This window comes from Acartia tonsa, chromosome 10, assembly GCF_053477335.1.
Source record: "Acartia tonsa isolate MP-2025a chromosome 10, ASM5347733v1, whole genome shotgun sequence".
NCBI lineage: Eukaryota > Metazoa > Arthropoda > Copepoda > Calanoida > Acartiidae > Acartia > Acartia tonsa.
This window is the reverse complement of record NC_137269.1, coordinates 27988699-28012033: the sequence shown is the minus strand read 5'-3', so window position 1 is coordinate 28012033 and position 23335 is coordinate 27988699. Positions and strand designations below refer to the sequence as shown.

The 23335-nt window shown below is 29.8% G+C and overlaps 2 protein-coding genes across 4 annotated transcripts in view; both read right to left on the bottom strand.

Moving 5' to 3' along the window:
• LOC145329777 (trypsin-3-like) overlaps positions 1–23335 on the bottom strand; it is a 179035-nt gene that overhangs the window by 103728 nt on the left and 51972 nt on the right. The window lies entirely within an intron of this gene.
• Positions 1–23335, bottom strand: part of LOC145329776 (uncharacterized) — a 167547-nt gene that overhangs the window by 92242 nt on the left and 51970 nt on the right. Inside the window, exons 2-5 of one of the 3 annotated variants that reach the window (XM_080174166.1) lie at positions 19836–19887; positions 8876–8975; positions 8310–8396; positions 7760–7857 (exon numbers count right to left, since the gene is read on the bottom strand). The exons of the other annotated variants lie outside the window; for them this stretch is intronic. Of the exons in view, the coding sequence (XP_080030292.1) occupies positions 7760–7857; positions 8310–8396; positions 8876–8973 (283 nt within the window). The 5' untranslated portion in view covers positions 8974–8975; positions 19836–19887. The remainder of the gene's footprint in view (positions 1–7759; positions 7858–8309; positions 8397–8875; positions 8976–19835; positions 19888–23335) is intronic. 3 annotated transcript variants of the gene reach the window in all.

Sequence of the window (23335 nt, the reverse complement as noted above, 5' to 3'; positions counted from 1 at the left end):
GACAAAGCCCAATCTGTCCTACTTTTGATTCCTGTGACGTCATAAAAATGAGGGAGATAAAAGGAGAAAATAAAGAGATAGGTAATCCCTCATTTTCATGACATCAAAGGAATTAAAAGTAGATAAGATTGGGCTTCGTCATAAAAATCTCCAAAAACGGTTTCAAAATGACAAAAAAAATAAGAGAGGTTTAGCTACTTCATAGAAAAGAAAAATAAATGAAACCCAACCTCCCCCATCCCCCAAAGCAAAAAGAGACTCTTTTTTACTTTCCATGATAGTTTGTTTGAATTTGGATAACCCTGATATGTGTTAACATGTAGAAATGACGACAGCCAAACAGTTTTTGTTTCTCCAAGAAATTCTTTAACAATACATTAGAATTGGCTTAGATTATAGATTCAATTCTCAAATTTGAAGCTCTTATAGTTCCCAAAAAAGTGCAAAATTTGTTGAACACAGTAAAATTGTCACACTGATTATGACGTAAAAAAAATTAGCCAATGAGAGGCCACTATAAATTTTACCATTGGTCAATAATGGCCTCTCATTGGCTAATTTTTTTTGTTACGTCATAATCAGTCCGATACATTGGCCAAAGAATCCCCAATGACGTTTTATAAGAATAATACATTTCTCTAATATGACGTAATTTTGTATAGGCACACTAAAGAGCTTTCCCACATTTTCAAAACTATTGGCTAGAGGAATTTTTTTTATCTCTAGGCCATATTTACAATGAGAAAGGGTTGAAAAAGTCCTCCACAAATAGCCCAAAAATACCCTTGACAAATAATAAATTCCCTAGAAATCTTACATAATCACATCGGGAACCTAAAGGGATAAGACAATGGCCAATAAATTGACGTACATCCACAATTTTTATACACGAAATTACTCATTCTGTATATTACAATTATGGTTGAAAAATGTGGACACTTAACTTACTAGACCATCCAATCTAAATATAATAAATTCCCTAAAGCCAACAAATAAGAAAACATTATTTCAAAACTTTTAGGACTAGTGTAATAAACAATCCAATGTCCCATCCCTCCCTCTATTCACATTTATACTCAATATCTATATATCTTTTATTGAATTAGAGACACTTTGAACTAAGCAAAGCATTTGATTAATTATTATTTTCTTTTTAAAAATAGTTATGTGAATAGAATTCCCCCATTGCCCTTTCATTCTAAAAAGTACTTCTAACAGGTTATGATCAGTCTATAGCCAATTTATCTGATATTGTAAGACAACACATAGTGGACAAGAAATGATGTAAGGAGAGTAAAAACAACCATGTCCATTCACTGAAGCAAATTAGGAATAATCTTTCAGAGAGGAAGAGAGGGAAGAATTGAGAGAGAGAGAACATGAAACAGACTGAAAAACATGGTCAAAAAAAGAATAGCTTCGCTTTTGAATAATGATCTAATACTAATGAACAATTTTTTTACATTCAGGACAATTAGGATAGTTAAAAAGTAGCTTCGTTTTTAAAACTTTACTAAATAATAAATTTTGTTTATTGACTACTTTTGAAGTATTTTCTTCCATTAGACAATTAGACACTATCATTTTACAATAAGATTAAAAAAAACAAAAAGAAAAACTTTATTCGCCTTTTAATGTGCTATTTCATTTCTTTTGGGTAATGATGTAAAACAAATCTGATTTGAAAATAATAATCATTTGACAAAATATGATTTTAGGCATACTAAACGAAAATATTTTAGATTTTCTTCTATTGAATTAGTATAACTATTTTCATCAAAAGCATTCGCTGATTTTTCGCATTATGACATTATTTTCTTTTGAAGAAAACATGTAAAAGGATAAAGCTTTTTTTTCTGAGAAAAGACTTAAGTTTTTTCTTGCCTTACAATCAAACTTGCCCTCAGCCTGAAAGGTTTCGTAAAAAGGGAGGGAAGCAAAAATTATCTCTAGTGAAAATGAAACTATTACTGTTTTTTAAAATGTTTAAATTTTATGTATCTTCTGCCTTTGTAATACTAAAATTGATAAAAATAAGATTAAATTGTATTAATTTTAGCTAAGACTGACAGAATAAAAATGAAATGAAATGTTGTACAATTAGTAAAGTGTAAAAATTTATTCTAAAAGATACTTCTAAACATAAAAGTTTATTTAAACCAGCCAAAACCTAAAACTTTTTCAACAAATATCGCTAAAAGGTTTTAATCAAGACCAACTATTACTATTAGTTATTTTAAACGTCCACACAAATAAATCTTTTTAGATAAAATAAGGCAATGTCAGCATTTTTTGTATTATTGCTCGACAACCTTGTAAGACAAGAAAGTCAGTTCTCTTCTCATTACGTTGATTAATTTTGGGTTGGAAAAACCTGAACCACTCGCACTTTCAAATATATATTTACATGGGGTTTCTACAAAATAACAGAAAACGAGAATAACAAATTTATAAAAGTAAAGCTCAACAAAATAGATGGTTAGATATAAGAACAAATATCAAATATAAAGTAACAAGACCTTTGATATTCAAACGTTATTTAGAAGTCTCAACAAAAATTCCGTTTAATTTTACCCTAAAATCACTTCAATATATGATTTTTAATATGGCCTATAAAACCTGATTATAGGGATGCTTCGCTAACAACATTTAACCTTAACGTTCTATAAATCCTTTAGTCAAATTGATTGATTGATTGATTAGCCATAGTTTCTTAGGGTTTGGACCTAAGTAGTCATGGAGTAGGCTGAAACACTTTTGTATAGCCACTAGGGCTATCAAGCTCCACGTTCAAGTACATTATGACTTGACCCGCTATCACATGAGAGCTACTCATTATTACCTCACCCTCGCCGAGTATGGCAGGTGTCCCAAATTAAGTCACCGTAATGAATGACGCTCTCCGCAGAGGAGCTTGGGATAAGGGTAGTACAGATATTATGTAAATGACTATTGAGTATCCAAACTTACTCAATAATCCCCTTCTTACACAACCAGGGGAAGTTGCGTGAATGTATTCAACTGAGAAATTTGAGTTGCCACATGGGACTAGAACTCGAACTCTCATCACCGTAACTATTTGCGTTACCACTAAGCTACGACGCCCCCTTCTTTAGTCAAATCAAGGCAATCGGTATAGTTATTTATCGCATCGTATTATAAACAGCTTTCCGCGGATATAAAAGGCACAATTATAAGATTAAAACCAGTTTTTTAGCCCCGATATGCTCAAGTCACGGGCTAAAAAACTGGTTTTAATCTTATATTTGTACATTTTTATATTCATAAAACTGAATATAATACAATGCCAGGCATTGTTTTTTCATATGGATAATAACCGGTTCTAATCCATCGGATATTAATTGATTTTGAATTAATACGAAAAAATAGATTTATCAATCAAGAAATTTGTTTGATTTAAAACACTTGAGTTTTAAAAAAGCCTATCTAGATATTTAGTTAGGCATGCCTTAAATAATAAAAACCAAACCCTAAAAATATGGCCACATTATTTGTTGGATTACAAAAACCCTAGAATGTAATATATATTTGTATTTATATCTAATTTGAGAACATTATCATTTTCTCATTTGATGAATCTATTGCAGTGAGATTCAGATCAAGCAAAAGCATATGTATCCTTATAATAAAGTAACAGGATGTTTGTGTGTCTGTGTGTTTGTGTGTTTGTATGTTTGTACCGAAGGATCTCGATAACCGCTTAACTGATCGGGTTCTCCTTAACAGGGTAGCTTCTCATAGGTCCCGGAAAGGTTTATAACTATTGTCTTGGGGGGTAGGACACCCCCAACCCCCCTAAAAAATTAAAAATCCCCTTCAAAATTTTTTTTTTTAAATTTGTTTTAGCTAAAATAAGAAATTGAATTATTAAATTCGACTCTCTCCTCAAGTGCCCCTAGAGGCCTCTAGGGGCGTAGCCGCTAGTAAAATATACAGACTTAAACATAAAATGTTGATTGTAAGATTATACTGTTTTATGTATGTACTAGCGGTTCCACCACAAGCATCAGGGAGCTCTGCATAGAAAAAAGGACAAGGGTAGAAAAAAACTTAAGACATCCTGGGACTTATGTCAATTTTCCATAAAAAAGAGAAATGAATCGGTTAAGTAGTTATTAGGTACAGAGATCTCTAGCACCTGGCAAAAATAAGGTAAAATCCAATTATAATTAAATATAAGTCTTCCCTAAAATGCCTACTTTGATTAGACTATTTATTTATTTTTAGTTTTCTTCATTTAAATACAGAAATTGCATTGTTCGTAGCCATTTATCTGTTGATATCTTGACTTGATTATCTATTTATTATTATTCTATGGAAGGCAGGGATCTAAGGGGATAAGATAATGACCTATAAATTGATGTATATCTCCAATGATGATACACTAAATTACCACTTCAGAAAATTAACAATTGGTTCTTAAAACGTTTGGATACTTAACCAACCAACCAAAATTCTATAATAGTTATTTCTCGCATCGTATTATAAACGGCTTTCCGCGGATATAGAAAGTACAATTATGAGATTAAAACTAGTTTTTTTAGCACCGGCTAAAAAAACTGGTTTCAATCTTATGATTGTACAATTCTATATTCGTAGAAAACTGGATATAATACGATGCTAGACATAGTTTTTTCGTATGGATGAGAATCGGTTCCTATCCACCGGATTCGAATGAATACGAGAAAAGTTCTTAAAGTTGTTAAGTCAAACTCAACAAATAAGAAAACATTCTTTAAAACAATTGGGGACTAGGAAAATAATCAGCCTAATGTCCCCTCCCGTACGTCCTGGTGGAAGGTAACCAAATATGATAAATTATTTGTTCTCTGTGAAAAGAAAATAATATATTTCTCATTTTATTTTCTCATCTTCAATCTTATAATAAAGTGGAGTTTTTTTATAACACAGTTTATAATACTTAGATTTTGAGACTTTTAATCAAAATTATAGAATAGATCTCCAAGTTTAAAATTACCTGATGGTAAAAATATTTGCTTTTTAAATTGTAATTCTAAACTTTTGTATAAGAAGTTTTGTTGAAGATATTTGATATAAAAAAAAATGACAATAAAAATTGATATTGCGATTCTTATTGTTTTTATATTTCTATACCTGGAAATAGAGTATTATACTTCAAATAAATCGTTACAATTGAATTAAATCAATTCTTAACAGTAGCGCAGCAACTCTGTAATTATGATATTCTGTACGCATAGTCAGTATATGATCAAACGTACAATTGGTCCTTCACTTTCACTTTTAGTTTTGAAAGTAAAAAGTAAAGTAAAGATTCCTCCTTAAAAATATTATCATTCTCTTGTTCTAAAAAAATCTTCACTTTGAAAGATCAGCGGCTAACGAAATACGCCTTAACCAACAAACAAACATTATTTTACTTTATGTACAAAAAATATCATTTATGAAATTTTAGAAAATTACTAAATGCAATCTATGTGAACTCTAAAAAATTGGAAAATTATACATGATTATAATCAACTTAATAACATGCTTTTATGCAATACTTGTTATTATTGAAGGTTTCAGTTTGCAATCATAGTATTTGATACGACACTATCAAAAGCTTTTAGGAAGTCCAGAGAAAGAAAAAATTTGGCATTTTTTTTCCTTTCCTGTTTTATTATATAAGTGCATACAATGTAACCAGTTGTACAAGTTCTTCGGAACTACTCATGTATATAAACAAGTTTGATTATAATGGAATTTTTAATGGGAAATGTGAGGAGAGGGGGGGGGGAGAAAAAAGCTAGCGAAATTGCTTCAAGCTTTTTCAGAAATAAATTCAAAGTATACTATTTATGTGTTACCTAAATATTGTTGTTGTTGTTTTGCATTGAGACTAAAAATGCCGGTTATTTTGCTTCTCATTTCCAAAATATTTCGCTGCTACAAAATTAAGAGCGCAGCTATTACATAATTTTTTTACACTATAATCATAAGGTAGTAGGTTATACTTGTATGATTTGTCCAGTAAAATCTCATAAACGTTAGGGTCGATCAATACACAATTTTCAGAAATTTTAGAATTGGTCCATGGAAGGTTTCATTCTTTTCCTCTCCCAAAAAAATTTTCCCAATAGATATATAATAGGTAAAGCATATTTGAAAATTGTAATTACATGATTTTCCTCATACTTTATATCCTAGAATGTGTATTTTTTTCACTTTTAAAAAGGCTCTAATGTTTAAATTATGATTTAGTTTTACCGATCTTAAAACATTTCATTCTTGTAATAAAACTTGTTTGTCCTTCCTTAACCATTTGGTTTGGCGTAAAATGCAACTTTTAAGTTTTGTTTTATCTCTTGTTGTAATTTCGCAGAGAGAGAGGGAACAATGGTCTGTTTATTACACTAGTCCCCAACGATTTATATTTGTGTTTTTTATTCGTTAGCTCAATAACTTTGGGGACTTTAGTAGATTTTGATTGGTTGGTTTATTAAGTTGAGTGTTCGAACGTTTCGACCACAAATTGTAATCTACAGAATGGGTAATTTTGGGTATGTACAACATTGTACAATATGTACATCAATTTTTTTCGGCCATTGGCTTATCCCTATTTATCCCTGGTAATTTCGGCATTGACATTGGCAATATTACTCAGAGATACAGGGATAGGAAAATAAACAGAATATAAATCTTGCCCCAGTTCTTAGGCTAAAAATTAAATACTTTTTAGATTGTAATTTTTGAAATTTAAAATTAAAAGTTGATGTTTCATGCCATTGTCCCCACCCTCGATTTTGCTACGATTTTTAATAGTGAAGCTGCTCTTATAGTGTGGTCCGTATTATTCTTGTTTTTTTTATATCACTTTTTTTCCTTTTTTTGTCTTCGCTTTTTTTCAATTATCCTACTATTTGTCATTTAACAAAAATAACAACATTAATAAAAACGAGACTCTGAAATCAGATTGTAGGACAAGCGAACATTATGACTTGTAATATGTAAACCCGCTAATGTGACAAAATAAATTTCGAAGGATTGTCGTTTAGACATCGAACTGAATTTTAGAGTTATGATATGAGGAGTCTTGGTTTTATAGGGTTTTTTATTTATAATTATGTTTAAAATAATTAACAACATAAAATAAAAAAATATGGGTTTTTTTTCTTCATTTTTAGTTCAGTAAAAATTTATATTCTTCTAATATCTTTTATCATACTTTTTCTTCGTGCTTTTTAAATTTGAATATTTTTTTTCTTTTTTCTCTCTCTTTTCTATTGCTCTATAACTTTTTTATTACTTCCTAAGGATAAAAGTTTTAAAGTTGAAGTTTAAAACAAACAAAATTTTGTTTACATCTGAAAAAGTTAAGATCCTAGAAAGGTAAAATTGTACAGCAACATGAACCTTTGTTGTGCTACATCTCCATAGGCCTTACCTATATACCTTGATAGATAGTTAGGCAGGGAGCTAGATATATGGAGTTCTGTAGGCATATATAATTATATATATATTGATAGTAAGGTAGGCAGAAAGATAGATAGTAAAGCATTATTTAGATCCAAATTGTATTTTGGGGTATGTGAAGTCGAAATTAATTTGAAAATTTAAATGATTCTTTGATACAGAAATTAATTTGATCTCTCATAGTATTATTATGATACAAGAAATAGAAATATAGGTGCAAATAAAATATATAATGGTTTTTGCTATTTGATTTTTAAGTACAGTGTTTTCATACAGGCCTTCTTATAACTAATAATCCTATTACCTGAGCAACGAGGAACAACAATGTGCGAAGGAAAGATATATTCTGCTATAAAATCATCAGGCTCCGGAACTTTAACTGGAACATCCCGAATCATGCATCTGAATATTAAAAGAACCTTGTAAAAGTGTCTAACTATGACGTCAGAAAAAATTAACAATTAACCAATGAGAAGCCAGTATTCACTGTAATTGACCAATGGTAAAATATATAGCGGTCTCTCATTGTTAATTATTAATTTTTTCTGACGTCATAGTCAGACACTTTTACGAGGTTCTATTAAAAAGTTAAATTTAAACTAATGAATGTCATCTATCTATCTTTCTATATACCAATTGTATCAATCTATCCACCTTTTAAAAATCAACCGCCTTTTCACTTATCGTTTAATCATCCCATCTACTAAGGATATCCAGGTGGGGAGGGGCGAAACCCTCACAAAATTTGAAGGTGCTTTGCGCTATGACTCAAAGTCCCTAGTTTTCATGACTCCCCCCTACCCCTGAAAAAAAAGCAAGGAATTCCTAGACATATTCCTATCTATCGTACCCACCTGTGAGCAGCTAATTGTGCGTCTTCTATTTCTTTGAGAGTTCTCTTATTCTTATCCCTACAGGATGCTGTATTATCTGTCTCCATCCTGAAGAGTAATTCTGCAATTGTAGATTCAATACTTGGCATAAGTGTTAATTACAAAGAACCTACTTGATGTGTAGGTGTCGGGTTCGAGTCTGAGCCATACGATGTCATATTAAATGCATTAAAGAGGTTATTTTCTGGTCAGAGCAAGGGGAATGCTTTTACATTTAAAGAGTCGGAACTTATTTACAATTCTTATTAGGAATACAGGTCTTACAATCTAATAACAATCATATATCTATAATACAAAGCAGCTTGATGTATGTCCGTCCGTCCGTCTGTCCCTTAAGATCTCGGTAACCACTGAACCACTGAACTTTTTTTTATCATCTCTTGGGGCAAAGCCGCTAGTATATTATAAAAAGACAGATAAAAATAAAAATCAAAGATTGCTTATTACTTAACAGACAATCAAGTAGAATTTGTTAATGAACAAATTAACAGAATAAACTAGCCAAACTTACAAAATAGAACATTTACCTAAATGAGAGTTCGAATCCTGAGTTGGAGCCACCTACCCCCACCTCCAATCCAAGAAGCAGGAGCCACCCCACCAACCAGGCCTCCAGCAAATTCATCACTAAATACATTGGTAAATAGACAAGTAGATAGAAAATGGATTTATTAAAAATCCAACGCTTAGTTGTAGTCAAGCCTTTTGAAAGGCTAATCAAATTACAAGATGGTAGATTACAAAGTATATTATTTAAAGTTAAAAGTTTTGTATATTAATATTAAAGATAGATTAATATCAATAGATAAGTAGATAATATGATAATGAGCACTATCAATAAACATGAAAATATGATATTAATATACAATAGGTAGATAATTTGTAGATTTTAGATATTACAGATTAAATGTATATAAATAGATAGAAAATGCATGTCTCTATAAGTCTAGAACACTATCAATAAACATGAAAAAAAGATATAAGATAGATAGATAATATGTAGATTGTAGATATATAGATATAAAGATTACATGTATATGGATAGATAGAAAATATATGTCTGTATAAGTGTAGAACACTATCAATAACCATGAAAATAAAATGTCCATAAAACTCGGATTAAAATTGGATTTTCCCTCACATTAAATTTTCTTTAAAATCATTGTTCGCTCTCCGATAAGAACGTTGGTGAAATCCCCCATCTCGCCTCTGGATCAATGATCATCCCAAACCCCTTGTTATTGAATAAAAATACTTATGCTCAGGGATAATTCAAATAAGCATAAGTTAATATAAAACTCCAATTATGTTAAACAAAATTAGCCCTTTTTTTGTTTAACATGATTGGTTTGAAAGTACAAGCCAATCAAGATCTAATAAAAGTCCTCTTTGTTTTGAGGCCAACGAATTAGAGAACGTGTTTAGAAAACTTTGAGGACCAGTATAATTTACAGTCAAACGATCCCTTACTCTTTTTGACTTGACACTGCACTTGGCTGTTTTAGAGGGGGAGGGTGGACATGAGGTATAGACCCTTTTTAAAGTATTGTAAGGGGGTTATTTACTCCTTTGTTTCTTGATGTTTGAATGGTTTGCGCAAGAAAGGGTTACGTTTCCTGGTTTGGGATTAGATACGTTTTGATGAACACTGCAGCGAAATTAAGTAATTTTTACAAATTTTTATTCGTTCTTAATTGTCAGTTGTAATCAGGGGGACGGGGAAATTGGATTTTAAATTAAGGTGGTACCTAATGTTTTTAAAACACACTATAGCTCATTTAATGGATTAATAACTTTAATTAGATTTTGGTAAATTTAAAACTAGCAGTGTCCATATTTTTAAATCAATAACCACTTTTAGGCATATACATTAATTCATCATTCATTGTCTTATCCCCATATTTTTAAATCAATAACCACTTTTAGGCATGTACATTAATTCATCATTCATTGTCTTATCCCTATATAAGATATACAGATAGTATATTCTAGTTTCTAAGTAGAACAAGGGTTATGTTGATAGAATAAAGCCCAAAATAAGTTTGACAAGCTATACATAGAAATATATTATCTGTCAGTACAAAGCTTTTCCCTTTAAATTTTGTTCTAATTTTGAGAATATTTAAACTCTGTATATAATTGGCCTTTTTGGGAGAAAATTGTTCATTCAAAAAGAATCAAATTTATAGAATAAGAGCAAGGATTAAAAACATCCATTAGTAAGGAAATAATAAATATGGGACAACTTGATAAACGTAAAAGAAAACTTAAACTGCGATTTCCATTGATGTGCAAAGCGGAGCACTGTACCCCCACTACGCCCACTTATTTCAAATTTAATTGAAAATAAAGGGGATGATAGTTTTTTTTGTAAATTTAGTTCTGATTAGGTTATATCATATTGAAAGCTGGGTAGCCCTGCATGGTTAGGCCACCGCAGGTAAGTTTCAGTGCTCGATGGGAACTTTTAAGGAAAGCACGATTAAAGATATGTAATTTTTGGTTGGTTTTAATGAATCACCCTTTCTTTCTCTGTCCTATGTGTTCTAAGAATGAATTTGGGAATTATCATTTCTCAAATTTTCTGTTAAAAAGTTATCCTACAATGTTCATAATAAAATTTTAAATTTTATTACTTAGAAGATATTTTTATTTAATTTATCTCCGAAAATTTTATGGAATTTGAAGTTTGTTTGAGGTCCAATTAGGTTTGGATGAACCGCTGATTAATTAAAAATTTTAAATCGATTTTCACCAAATAAATAAAACGTTAAAACAGCAATTTTGAAACTAACTTTTTTTTCATTTTGTACAGAACATCTTTACTTTTGAATTTCTTTGAAGACTGCAAATATGAAACCAAAACACAAAAAGAACATGGAGAAATAAAGTTAATATTTTCAGAATCAAATATATTCTAGGAAACAAGGTTGATGGTACTAAAAGTAGGAGAAAAAAGTGATGGAAAGTTATTAATGATGATTTAATAATTATTAATAATAACCATACCCTGTTTTGAAAAATAAAAGGATGATCGTATTTCTGTATGTATGCCCAATCAAGGGTGAAACGGAGGGTTAAGTAATGGGTGTTTAATCCCTCAAAATAAATTTTAGTGGGTTGTATGTTTATCTTATTACAACCATATTTATATACTAATATGACGTATTAATTTTCATAAGCAGGTTTTAGGCTACAGGAGGAGTTACATCTTACGCCAAACTTTATTCCAACCCTTGATGAAAGAACCTTGACCCGAAACGGCCGATTCTGATTTTATTGTAATTCAATCAATAAGAAACTTTTGAGAAATATTCAACCATTAACATTTGAAAGAATAATAAGAATAATGCCTTTCATCATATTCTAACAAAGATATTTCTTAGAAAATTTTCTTCATTTCAAGTTTTTTTTTTGAGGCTCCTAGAAATGGCAAAAGTAAAATATTTACAATCTCTATAATTCCTTTGTAACAATCCAATAGTATTTTCAGTATGGCTGCGAAACCGAATAATATCCACTGGATTAGAGCTGTATCTCAGCCATACTGAAAAATCATGTATCGTATTGATTTATATCCAGTTTTCTACAAATCTAAAAATGTGCACTCATAATATTAAAAACAGTTTTGTTAGCCGGTGCCATCGGCACCTCATGGTTAACAAAACTAAATTTGATATTACAATAATACATTTTTATGTCCGCGGAAAGCTGTTTATAATATAATGCGATAATAGTTTTTTCTCACATTTTTATTTTTGTAGAAAGTTGGATATAATACGATGCTAGACATAGTATTTTCGTATAGATACCGGTTCTTATCCACCGGATTCAAATGAATACGAGAAATAACTATTCTGAGTTTTAAGAACTAGGTTAAAATTCAAATAAAGTCGCAATTGTTATAGTTATTTAAATTCATTGTTAAATTCCAAAGAAAAAAATATATTTTTTTTTATTGATACATATGTAATTGTTGGCAGTTATTATTTCATTCATCTTTAGAAATCTCTGCACCATTTTACAAACATGTTTGTTAGAATCTGTATGTAAAAAAAAAGAATTGTTATTTTGGAGATATTTAGGATCTCATACCAGAACATATAAAAAATGCCCTCAAAGATTTTTAGGTATTAATCTAGCTTTTTCACACAGAAATGATATAAATGCACAACTAAATACATTCTTTGGTAGACTAGATGTTTTTATTTGGAAAACCTGTCACTGTCTGTGTGTTATCTAAGTGTATCTGTTGAAAATCTAATCATGAATCATAAAAGAGATTTGTTTTGGGTGGTGTTGCAAATAAAATAAAAATAGGGATAAATATTGTTAGATTGATTTATATAAATTTACATAAATATAAATACATAGATCAATGACGTCCAAGCTGTTTATTTTGAGGGGGTAAAAAATCTAAATATGGGGGTTTGGGGTTATTCAAGTTTGTAAGAGTAAATTATTTAATAAGGGGGTGGTGGTTAATACCCAAATTTTTGATGTGAAATGTCATAACCTCATCTGATTTGTAAAAACCAAGGACTTTGGTTTATGACTTCTTCACCCAGCCTCCCTCCCCCTGGACGATATTGGCATATATAAATATATTTGAAGCTATTATATTATTAGAATGATGTTTTGGCGTTACTGGTTGATATGAAATGTAGATGATAGACGGCTTGTTAGATCTTCAAATATGTAACATTGTTTAGGATAGATTAAGAATATCTATTGAAGAATAGGCAAGAAAAAAATATTGACAAAAAAACACTGATAAAAAAGATAAGAATTTAATATTGAGGAGGAAAACAACAATATAAATTATTTATTGTTTTTGTAGGCTGACTATGATAAAATAGAAATAATGTTAAGAAAATGGTCTCTCATCCATCATGAAAACGCTGCTACAATGAATTTACTTTTCTCAGAATCTTAAGGGATAAGACATTGGGCAATAAATTGTTGCAAGATCCAAATTAAGATAAACAAAATTAGACTTTTTGTAAAACAAAATTAAAGGTTTTAATGCTGAAGTTACTTCAACTTAATCAAGAATCAAAGTTTTTAAGCAACGAATGAGAGATCGTGTATGTTTGAAGACAAAATCACAGTCCTGTTCTTTCCCCATCCCTGTTTTCTTTCATTAATAGTAGCGCAGCTACTTTATAAATGTTATTCATCCAACACCACAATATAGCTAGTAAAGAAATAAATTCCGTGTAAGTTTTTTTTTTTGTTTTTAACAGGCTGCTAATCCGTTTTCATGAGAAAAAATTTTGTAAGTTTGTTTCAGCTAACTTCCTTTGGTTTGGATAAATAGATAAATGGTTAGAACTAATAATGTACAATTAATAATAAATTCACAATCGGCTGCTCTTTGATACAGGTAATAAGGACAAAAAAACTTAAGCGATATGGTTCTCCTTTACAATAAAGCTTAGAAATCGCCCAAAAAAAAAAAAAAATAACCCCCCTAAAATAATTTTATTACTTTTCTTTTTAAATCTGAATTTAAAAGTAGAGTGTTGACTTCCTCCCATTCCCTTTTCTAAAATGCCCCCAGGTAAAAAGAAATGAACGGGAATAAAAAGAGTGAGATATTTAAAGGCTATTGAAAGAAAGTAGAAAGATTTATTTTGACATAACTCTTATTATACTTCTGGATAGGTAGATAAAAAGATTTAGTGTAAAATACTTTTGATCAACAAAATTTATTTATGTTTTACTCGTTTTTTCATACTTTAGTTTATAATTTAAAAGTTACTTAGAAGGGGTTAGAGCATAACTTTTTTTAAAAATGTTTAAGCACTTATGCTAGTTGCTTCTCATAGCTAAAAAAGCTGTGTATAAATTTTAAGATAACAAACAGCTGTGTTCGTAAACTTAAGATACATCACATTAGGTAGAAGGAGAGATGGTGGGGGGGGGGGGGGTGGAGTAACATTTCACAATGGCTGGGGTGTGAGGTTTTAGATTAAAACCTGCCCTTTTTATAGAGCCAAGAAGTCATAAAATTCTACTTATGTATTAGAATATTGTTAAGTTTATTAGGTATACAGATAAAACTGAATCCTCCAAATAAAAATGTTAAATGCGCCAGCTAGCCAAGATGAAAATAGTTGAACATTAAATTCTATTTTTCTACCATAAAGTCATTCCATACAACAATAATAACATGTTTCCTAAAACCAACAAAAACTATTTTTAAAGCGAAGCTTAACTATGTCTGTCTATCCGGCATATGATCATAAATATAAGCACTATATGATCGTCCGTTACATTTTTTAGGCCATTAGGTATAGTATAATCATAATCAAATTTTACTAATCTACAATTGATACTAGAACTTAATAGATTGACTTAAACTTTTAAGTCCTCATTAATTTTAAGCTTCCAAAGGCAAATTCAGGATTGTGGTTACTTAAATTAAAAAATCAACTTTCAGGGAAAAAATTAAACATTTGAAGTTACATAAAGAAATATACAATGATTCACATTAGCAATGCAGCTTCAAAACAAAAATCGCCTTAAGACAAAAGTGACTCCCCAGTCCTTTTAAATCTAAATTTAATATAGAAGGTCGTCTAGCCGCTAGTATTATAGGTTTCCTTTAAAAAATATAATTTTCAAATTCTGTAAGGAATTATTTTTGTACAATCTCGTCATTTTTACCTTTATATGGGCTTATTTATATAAGATCCAATTAACTGGTGGAAAGTGGAAACACTCAAACAATCGAATTGAATATTTTCATTTCTGATATACAGCGTCTGCACAAACATACAATTTAAAAGGAAACTATCTATTTTAAAACTTTGTCTACTGTTTTAGCAAAAATTGGGTTAGAGAAATTAATTGAAATTGGTAAATTAAAAAGAGATATAAATAACAGAATACCAAGATGAACAAAGGAAATTCAAAAGCTGCTGACTGCATCCTTAAAACTATCGATTACACCCCTTACTTCTCGGGTATCTTAAATGCCACATAAAAACCTATTTCTGATATTAGTCATGGTCTCTTTATGAAAGTATTAACTCGATATAAACATAAGTCAATGAAAATATTTGAAAAATCACATTTTGAAATAGTTTTGAATAAACCGTAAATAATTATTTATTTACTTTTTAAAGCCTGTTTCAAAATTAAACCAAAGTTTATGAATGTCCTTTTGAAAAGACAACTCTGACTTAGCATATTTATGGGTTTAAAAATGGCTCAACAAACATTAAAAACTATCTATCTATCATACTACAAACATTTAGCATCTATCTATCCACCATCCTGCTTGTATAAACATCAAAAATTGATTTGATGGAAACCTTTTTGCTTTTAAAACAAATCTAAATGTATTTTTACATATATCTATGTAAAATATGAATATTTTAGGTTCAATTCATCGTTTTACTTAAAAGAATACTTTTAAAATATGTGTTAAAATCACTTTATTCATCATTTCAGTAGCAAAGTATCTCTTTAAGAGGCACCTTTATCTGTCTACAGTAAACCCTAAATACAAGTTCTTTTCAAAAACGGTTTTGTGTCCAATTTAATTATTTAGACTTTTTAATTGATAATATCAATTCTTATATGAAAAAACTACCTATCTGATTAAATAAGTTTTTTTTTCAATTATGATTCTTAGGACAATTTGACACAACGATTTTGTTCAGAAGATAATATATAAAAGAAGGCCTAATTTGTGAAATTAAATGAGTTCAAAGCTTTTTTGGCAAAGAAAATCTCATTACAAAACTCTTTATGCTTCTTAGGATCTAGAAAACCACTATTTAATTAATCTTTGATCTGGGCATACTAAAGAGATTATTTATTGACGCTCTGCTTCTTAATGTTTCTAAAAATTGTTAGAAAATAGAATTCATGGTATACTTATATCATAAAAAAGTTTTAATGCTATTACAGTGATACTATTTTTATTTGACTATTTGTATATGTTTCTTACTTTGTCCTATTATAACCTATCTTTTATACAGAAACAAGAAAAATCACATACATAAGTAGCTCAGCAATGATACTTTGCAACCATGTAAACAAATTATAATTTTTATTTCATCATTCATGAAAAATTTGTTTATAATACTATACGATGATTCCGTATGGTTCAGAACCCGTTCTAACCCATCGGATATTTTTTTGTTTTCTAAGCCACAATATGAATCAGATTTACATCTTAAAGAACAGTCTAGAAAATTATACTTCCCCTTTTTAAATAACCTCTTAGGAATATTGACAGACGTTCAGACAAAGAAAGCTAAAATCTATAAAGCCATTGATCAGAAGAATCTTCCACAATTTTCGCTGTTATACAGACAGTCGGACAGACAATGTGAGTCATAGAATATCTGTGCTACTAAAATTTATGCATCTAACAGGCCAAGAAAGTATGTTTGGCATATAAAAAGAAAAACACATACTATAACAAACACATCAATACTTATTTATGTACATAAGTATAAACTTATTGTTACATATTTTTTGTATCGCAGTTACTCTATAACTATATAATGTTCGTTTGTTCGATCGAATTGCTTGTGTCTTATTTGGAAACCCCCCCAAAAAAAGATAATCCCTCATTTTTATTGCGTCACATGGAACATTTTTGACACAATTTGGGCTTTGTCTTCTTAAATATCCGTCTAAAACTTTGTATAGGCTGTAGCGTCTGTAGCGAAGGATCTCGCTAACCGCTGAATCAATATTGTTTTTCTACAGTGAAGCTTTTTATAGGTCAAGAAAAAGTTTTTAACTATTCACTTCCCCTTTGAAATTTTTTTTTCTGTTTCTTTTTAAATGGGGGAAGGGTCGACTTTATCCCCTCCAACCTTAAGTGCTTCAATAGGCTTCTAGGGGCGTAGCTGCTAATGTATCTTATTACAAAACTGTATTGTTGTAAAGATTTAATTTGATTAAAATCACCCGGAAAATTATAGATAGATAACTTTGATGTTAATGATGTTAATAAAAGAATATAATGATTGATTATGAATCTAATTATCTCGTTAATGATGCTTTTATTCCCAGGGATGAAGGGGAGGGTGGTGGGACACTGGACATTAAATAGTTTTGCTCTCAGAAGTTTACATATTTTTATCTGTCATTTGTTAGCTTCAAATTTTGTATGGGGAGAATGAAATTTAATTGGTTTGTTCGAGAAAAATCTTTGACCAATAATTTCAATCTAAACGAGGGATATTTTGTTAATCATAATTTGAGGCACATTGATTTAACGTCCAGTCTCTTATGATTTCTGATTTATATTTATCTATCAACTTTGCTAATGATTTAGCAACATATTTTTCTGATGAAGCTTAGTATAGTGTACATTAGGTTCTCAATAGTAATCTACAAATATAAAAGAAAAATATGTATATATGTTGGTGACCTAAAATCTCTGAAATAGTAAAAACTTCAGATAAAAAAAAAATGAGTTTAAACGTGATTTTTGAATAAATTTTTTCTAAAGCTGCTATATCGTAAGTTAATTGTAAGTTATAAGGATATTCCTGCCCCGAAAACAGGCGTATTTAATTACAATATACAAACTGCAACAGGGCTCCATGATAAAGGTTAAGCAATTAAGGGGTTGATTGTTTGTAAGATGTTCTACACTTAATCATGCATTTTATAAGATAGAATATGAAATTGTCCCATAGAGATCATTATTCATACTGATATATAACTTTTTTATAAAATCTTTTTAATAGCTTTCTTAATTTTATATAAAATGATACAAGAGCATCCAAGCTTTTTATTTGGAGGGGGGGGGGGGGGGATTTAAAATTTAAAATTTTTGGGGTGGTAATATTTATATCGTATTGGCAAGGACGTCCAAGCTTTTTTTTTTTTTTTAACAAAGTAAAAGGGTCGGACTGATTATGACGTAAAAAAAATTAGCCAATGAGAGGCCACTATAAATTTTACCATTGGTCAATAATGGCCTCTCATTGGCTAATTTTTTTTTACGTCATAATCAGTCCGACACTTACTTACTTACTGTGTTCTCTTTTTTTTTTTGGGGGGGGGGGGGGAGGGGGTAAAAACTCAAAATTCAAAATTTTGGGGTGCCTACCCCTTGCCCACCCCCATTGGACGTCCTCAAAATGAAAGAAATATTAAGAGAAAAAACTAAGTAAAAAAGTTTCCAGTCTTTTCAACAAAAATGAAAATACTGAGAAAAAGACATATTATAAAAAGACAAAAGGATAGATACGACAATGACAGATGAATTAACATTGCTTTCAGTATAAAATTAATATTTCATGATTGACTTTTTATGTATAATGTCCTCCTTGTTCATTTATGACACCTTGACTTTAGAATAACATTCAATGAAATAATATATCTAATTAAACAAGGATAATAGAAATATAAGAATAGAAGCATATTCTGAACCCTTTTTTCGTCAAATCTAAGAAGGAACATTTCTAGCAGACAAAAGTATTGTTTACTTTCGACTCAAGCTGATGTGGATTCTTAAAAAATGATAGAATACCCGATAGAGAGGCAAAATTATTTTTGTGAAAAATCATCCAAAAGCACATTAAAAATCTACAAAAATAACAAAAATCATAAGTTAATTATTCCCTTTTAAGATTTTATTTAATTTTTGTAAATTTTTTAAATCGATTTTTGGAGGATTTTTCTCAAAAATAATTTTGCCTCACTAGCGAGTAGCCAGCCTAACTTTTTTTTGTAAGAATCCACCTCTGTTTGAAGCTTTCAAATTGAAGACGAAATTTTTGGACAATTAAGTCTGATTCAGCAAAGCTTTCTACTAAGAAAATATACTGTTTACAGCTGACTTTTATCTATGTGTGAAATGAAAAAAAAACATGCGTTTGTAACAAAATGTGTACACAATTTCAACCAATGAGATTAAGTTATGTACCGATGCGATTCTCCTATTGGCCCAATCAGACATTACCTCTCTTTCTTAGTACCTTTATTACAAGGATGAATCGATATAAAATTACTCGGATAATGCATCAGATTTTTGCCTTCTCTAATAAATTTGTTCTTCCAGCTAGCTAATATAACGATACCTAACATGAAACACCTTGTACTAGAGGAACTTACTGGCCAATAAATGAAGTCAATAGTAGCATCTAAATTTACGACAATATCATATCCATTCAAGAATGACAACATCCTTAGAATCGAAGTCAACAGATTAGAAAAGTCATACAAACGAACATTAGCATTTATTTAGTAGCAACGCAGATACTATTTATAAGTCTAAATGAAAATTCCTAAAATATCTATCTATATACCCATAATCAAACTACTTATACCCAAAATGGACAAATGGAAGTTGTATAGAGTTGTTACGATTTATAAATTCTTCCTAAACATTACAAGAATTATCATAAGTTGGAAACTGGTAGAACACAATTGGTAGAAAATGCAAAGATAACTTTAAAAACGGACTGACCCTAAATAGAAAGAAAGCTTTTAAAAAAATCCTACCTATAACTGTTTCTTGACTGTTTTACATGTTTAACGCATTCTCCATTTTTCTGCAATAAAAAAATTTCCATTGAATATAATCTTGATGAAAACATACAAAATAGTAAAAATCTTTTTGTGTACATTTCTCTTTTGTAAAGTTGTTAGAATTAGATTTAAGGTACCCAGTTTAAAAAGGCAGTGTCATTAATAATAATATTAATAATATTTCCCATACATTCTCAATTATACAATAGGCGAATCAAATATGAAAATATGTCGAAATGCAAAACAACAAAAAATTTTATTTATTCTATTATGGTCGTTTGCCTGTATGTCTGTCTCACAAAGTTTTTTAGTTGTATTATGAAGTAACGGAATGTATAAATGTATGTTTATAAGATATATCGTAAATGTCTGGACCAATTGGCATACATTTTTAAAGAAAGTTTTGCATTAGTCTAACGATGATTTTAGGCTATTTTGACACAATTAAAACAATTATTTAACAAATTGCAACCTGAAAAACTTCACCCTTTTGATGTATTTTTTTAGTTGTATGACCCTCCTAATATGTCTGCTCTTATATTCAATGTCAAAAAAAATACTTCCAGTGAAAAATGTACTGTTGCGAAAAAACACCTCAAAAAAGTATTAAATGTTTGCCATAATTTATTGTTAAAGATATCATTCTTGCGACCTTTGCAATTATTATACGTTTATACAAAACCGTATACAAAAGCGAATTAAACTCCTTTGGTAGGTTAAATTTACTGTAAGAATATTTGCAGAATATTCTATTTGCGTTTTTTATACTCCTTTTAAACAAAGAATGTTGACGAACGGGTGATTGCGTCATAAATTACAAGTTGTTTCGCCCCTGGCCTCTAGAGGTGGGTGTGGGAATTTAGAAAAATAGCCTATAACTATCCCAAGACAATTATAAAGCTTCCATGAAAAGTAAAAACAATTGTGACATGCAATTTTTGACATCTTAAGCTGTACATTGAGATATGGGACTTTTGGGGACGAAACAAAATACCTCATAAATTATAAGTAAGGCCTATTAATTCCTTGTAAAACTTTTTAGGGTTTAAAAAAATATTTAATTTATTTTCATATTTTTACAAGCAAATATGCTAAAAACTAGAAATAATTTTATGTTAGAGAGCATAAGCGTTATTGCTAATATAAAAAGATATAAAATATAAACGTCAACAAATATAAAATAGATTATCTTTGCTATTGAAAATGAGTGGAAAAGGCTTTTTACTTGCTTTAAGTATTATGCTTTTTATGTAAACTAACGTCTGTGCCAGTAGTCTCTAAGGAAATATTGAATTTTTAAAAATGACAATAATACACAAGTTAAAAAGATGATACTATTTAAAAAGAAGTATTTGAATTAAAGTTGAAATGGAATGTTTGACTAATCTTATTTTTAAAAATTTAAAATCACATTTTAAACTGAACGTAAATAACACATACGGACAAAACAAATGGAAAACGCTGCTTCGCAACTCAAAGGCCTTTTACATATAAAAAGGTCATCTCTAAAAAGGTTTCTTTTTATGAAAGGAAATACATAACCTTACTTTTGTTACAGGCATAAATATAAGTAAACAAGGAGGCCATCAGCCATATAAGCTGGGCGAAGCTCTGGTATCAAACTGTAGAAGATCGAACATGAACACTTGTAGAGTGTCAACAATTAATAAGCTAAATTTTTATTTAAATGAATGGAAAAAAATTGTATATAAACTAGCAAAAGCTATTTAAAAAAAACATATTTAAATGCACGTACGGTTTTTCTGGTAACGAATATAGAATTGCTATAATCGTGCAAAGTTTGAAATGAATAGGACAATTATAACCGGTATCTCCACCTAATATACAAACATTAATGATTACAGAGTAGCTTACTTTTTTATAATATAATACATATAATGATATTATCTATGGATCTTTTGGGGTGGCATTTAAACAAAACTACCAAAAAAATAATGAAAAATCAAGCTTAAACATAATCATGTTCGTTTATCTGTCCAGCTATTTTATTTTAAATTGATCTATGTATGCCAAATCTACCGTTTTGTCGCGGCTGAACGCCAAATATTTTATTTTTTAGCAATCTATAGCCGCAGGTAGCTTAGCCCTTTTTCAAATGCTAAAACAGTTTTTAAGCAAAATTTTTAACTTAAGTCCTTGTCTGCCCCCTGTTTTACATTGTATAAACACCGTTCTTCTTTATGTTGATGTTAGTTCCGGCCTTTTATTTGTGGCGGCGGCCAAATAATATTTATACGTTGTGGATAATTCTACACAACAGCTTATTAAATATTAATTTGTATTTTTACACAATGTTTTTTGTTTTGTATTTGGGAGGATAATATATACCACTTTATACAGAGGTGAATTCTTAAAAAAAAACTTTTGCCCCACTAAAATCAGTCTGCCCCACTAAAATTTTAGCGAGGCAAAATTATCCCCTCTAAATTTTTAGTTTGCCTCACTGATTTTAGTGAGACAAACTGTTTTTAGTGGGGCAAAAGAATTCACCTCAGGAGTGTTATTTTTTGGAGGGGGGGATATTTTGGAGTGTTGTATTCCCCCTTATGCTACTTCCCTTAGACGCCAAGCTATTTAAATTGCATATTTTTTTTCTATTCTGTATGAGCACTTAAATTATATTATTTGTGGATATTATAGAAAGTGGGGGTAAAGGTAAACCATATCTATATTAGGCCTAAACATTAAACAAGGCATATTTTTATTTCTCATAAAATAACAGTTTATTATGACAAATGAAAAATTTATTAATCATACATTTCTTATATTATTCTTGAACCTTTTTCAGTCCTTACTTAAAAACGTAACTTCTTAAGTCAAAATGCAACCCTTAAAATTGTATCTTTATAATTGAAACCTATAAATTTTTGCAAATTTATATAACCTCCCACCCGAGATATTATAGATTCCTCATATTTTCTCCAAATATTTCTATAATTTCTAACATAAATCTTTATATTACACCTACCCCAACTATATAATTTAGAAATTTTACTGTAAGGACCGAAAACAAACTTGTTGATGAAATATATTTGTGATGCTTATTTTCAGTGATGCGGTGTTGCCGTGTGTTTTGTGCGGCTCTGATTCGGCTCCGGCTCCGGAATAAAGTAAGCAGCTGCACATCCATAATAGTTTTTTTTATCACATATCGTATTACAGACAGCTTTCAATAGATATTATAATAAAAATTATAAGATTAAACCAGTTTTGTTAGTCCCGAGGGACCAATGGCCTGGGCTAGCAAAACTAGTATTAATTTTATGATTTTTATTTTATATTAGTGGAAAATTATTTGTAAATAGTTATCTCAAAGAAATATTATAAAAATGCACCAACGAATGTCTTATGACATAAGACTCTAATTATAAAAAATCTTAATGTTTTTAAAAGTACAAATTATCCAATTTTAGTAGGTAAAATATAACCAGTAGTACGATATTGTACTCAAG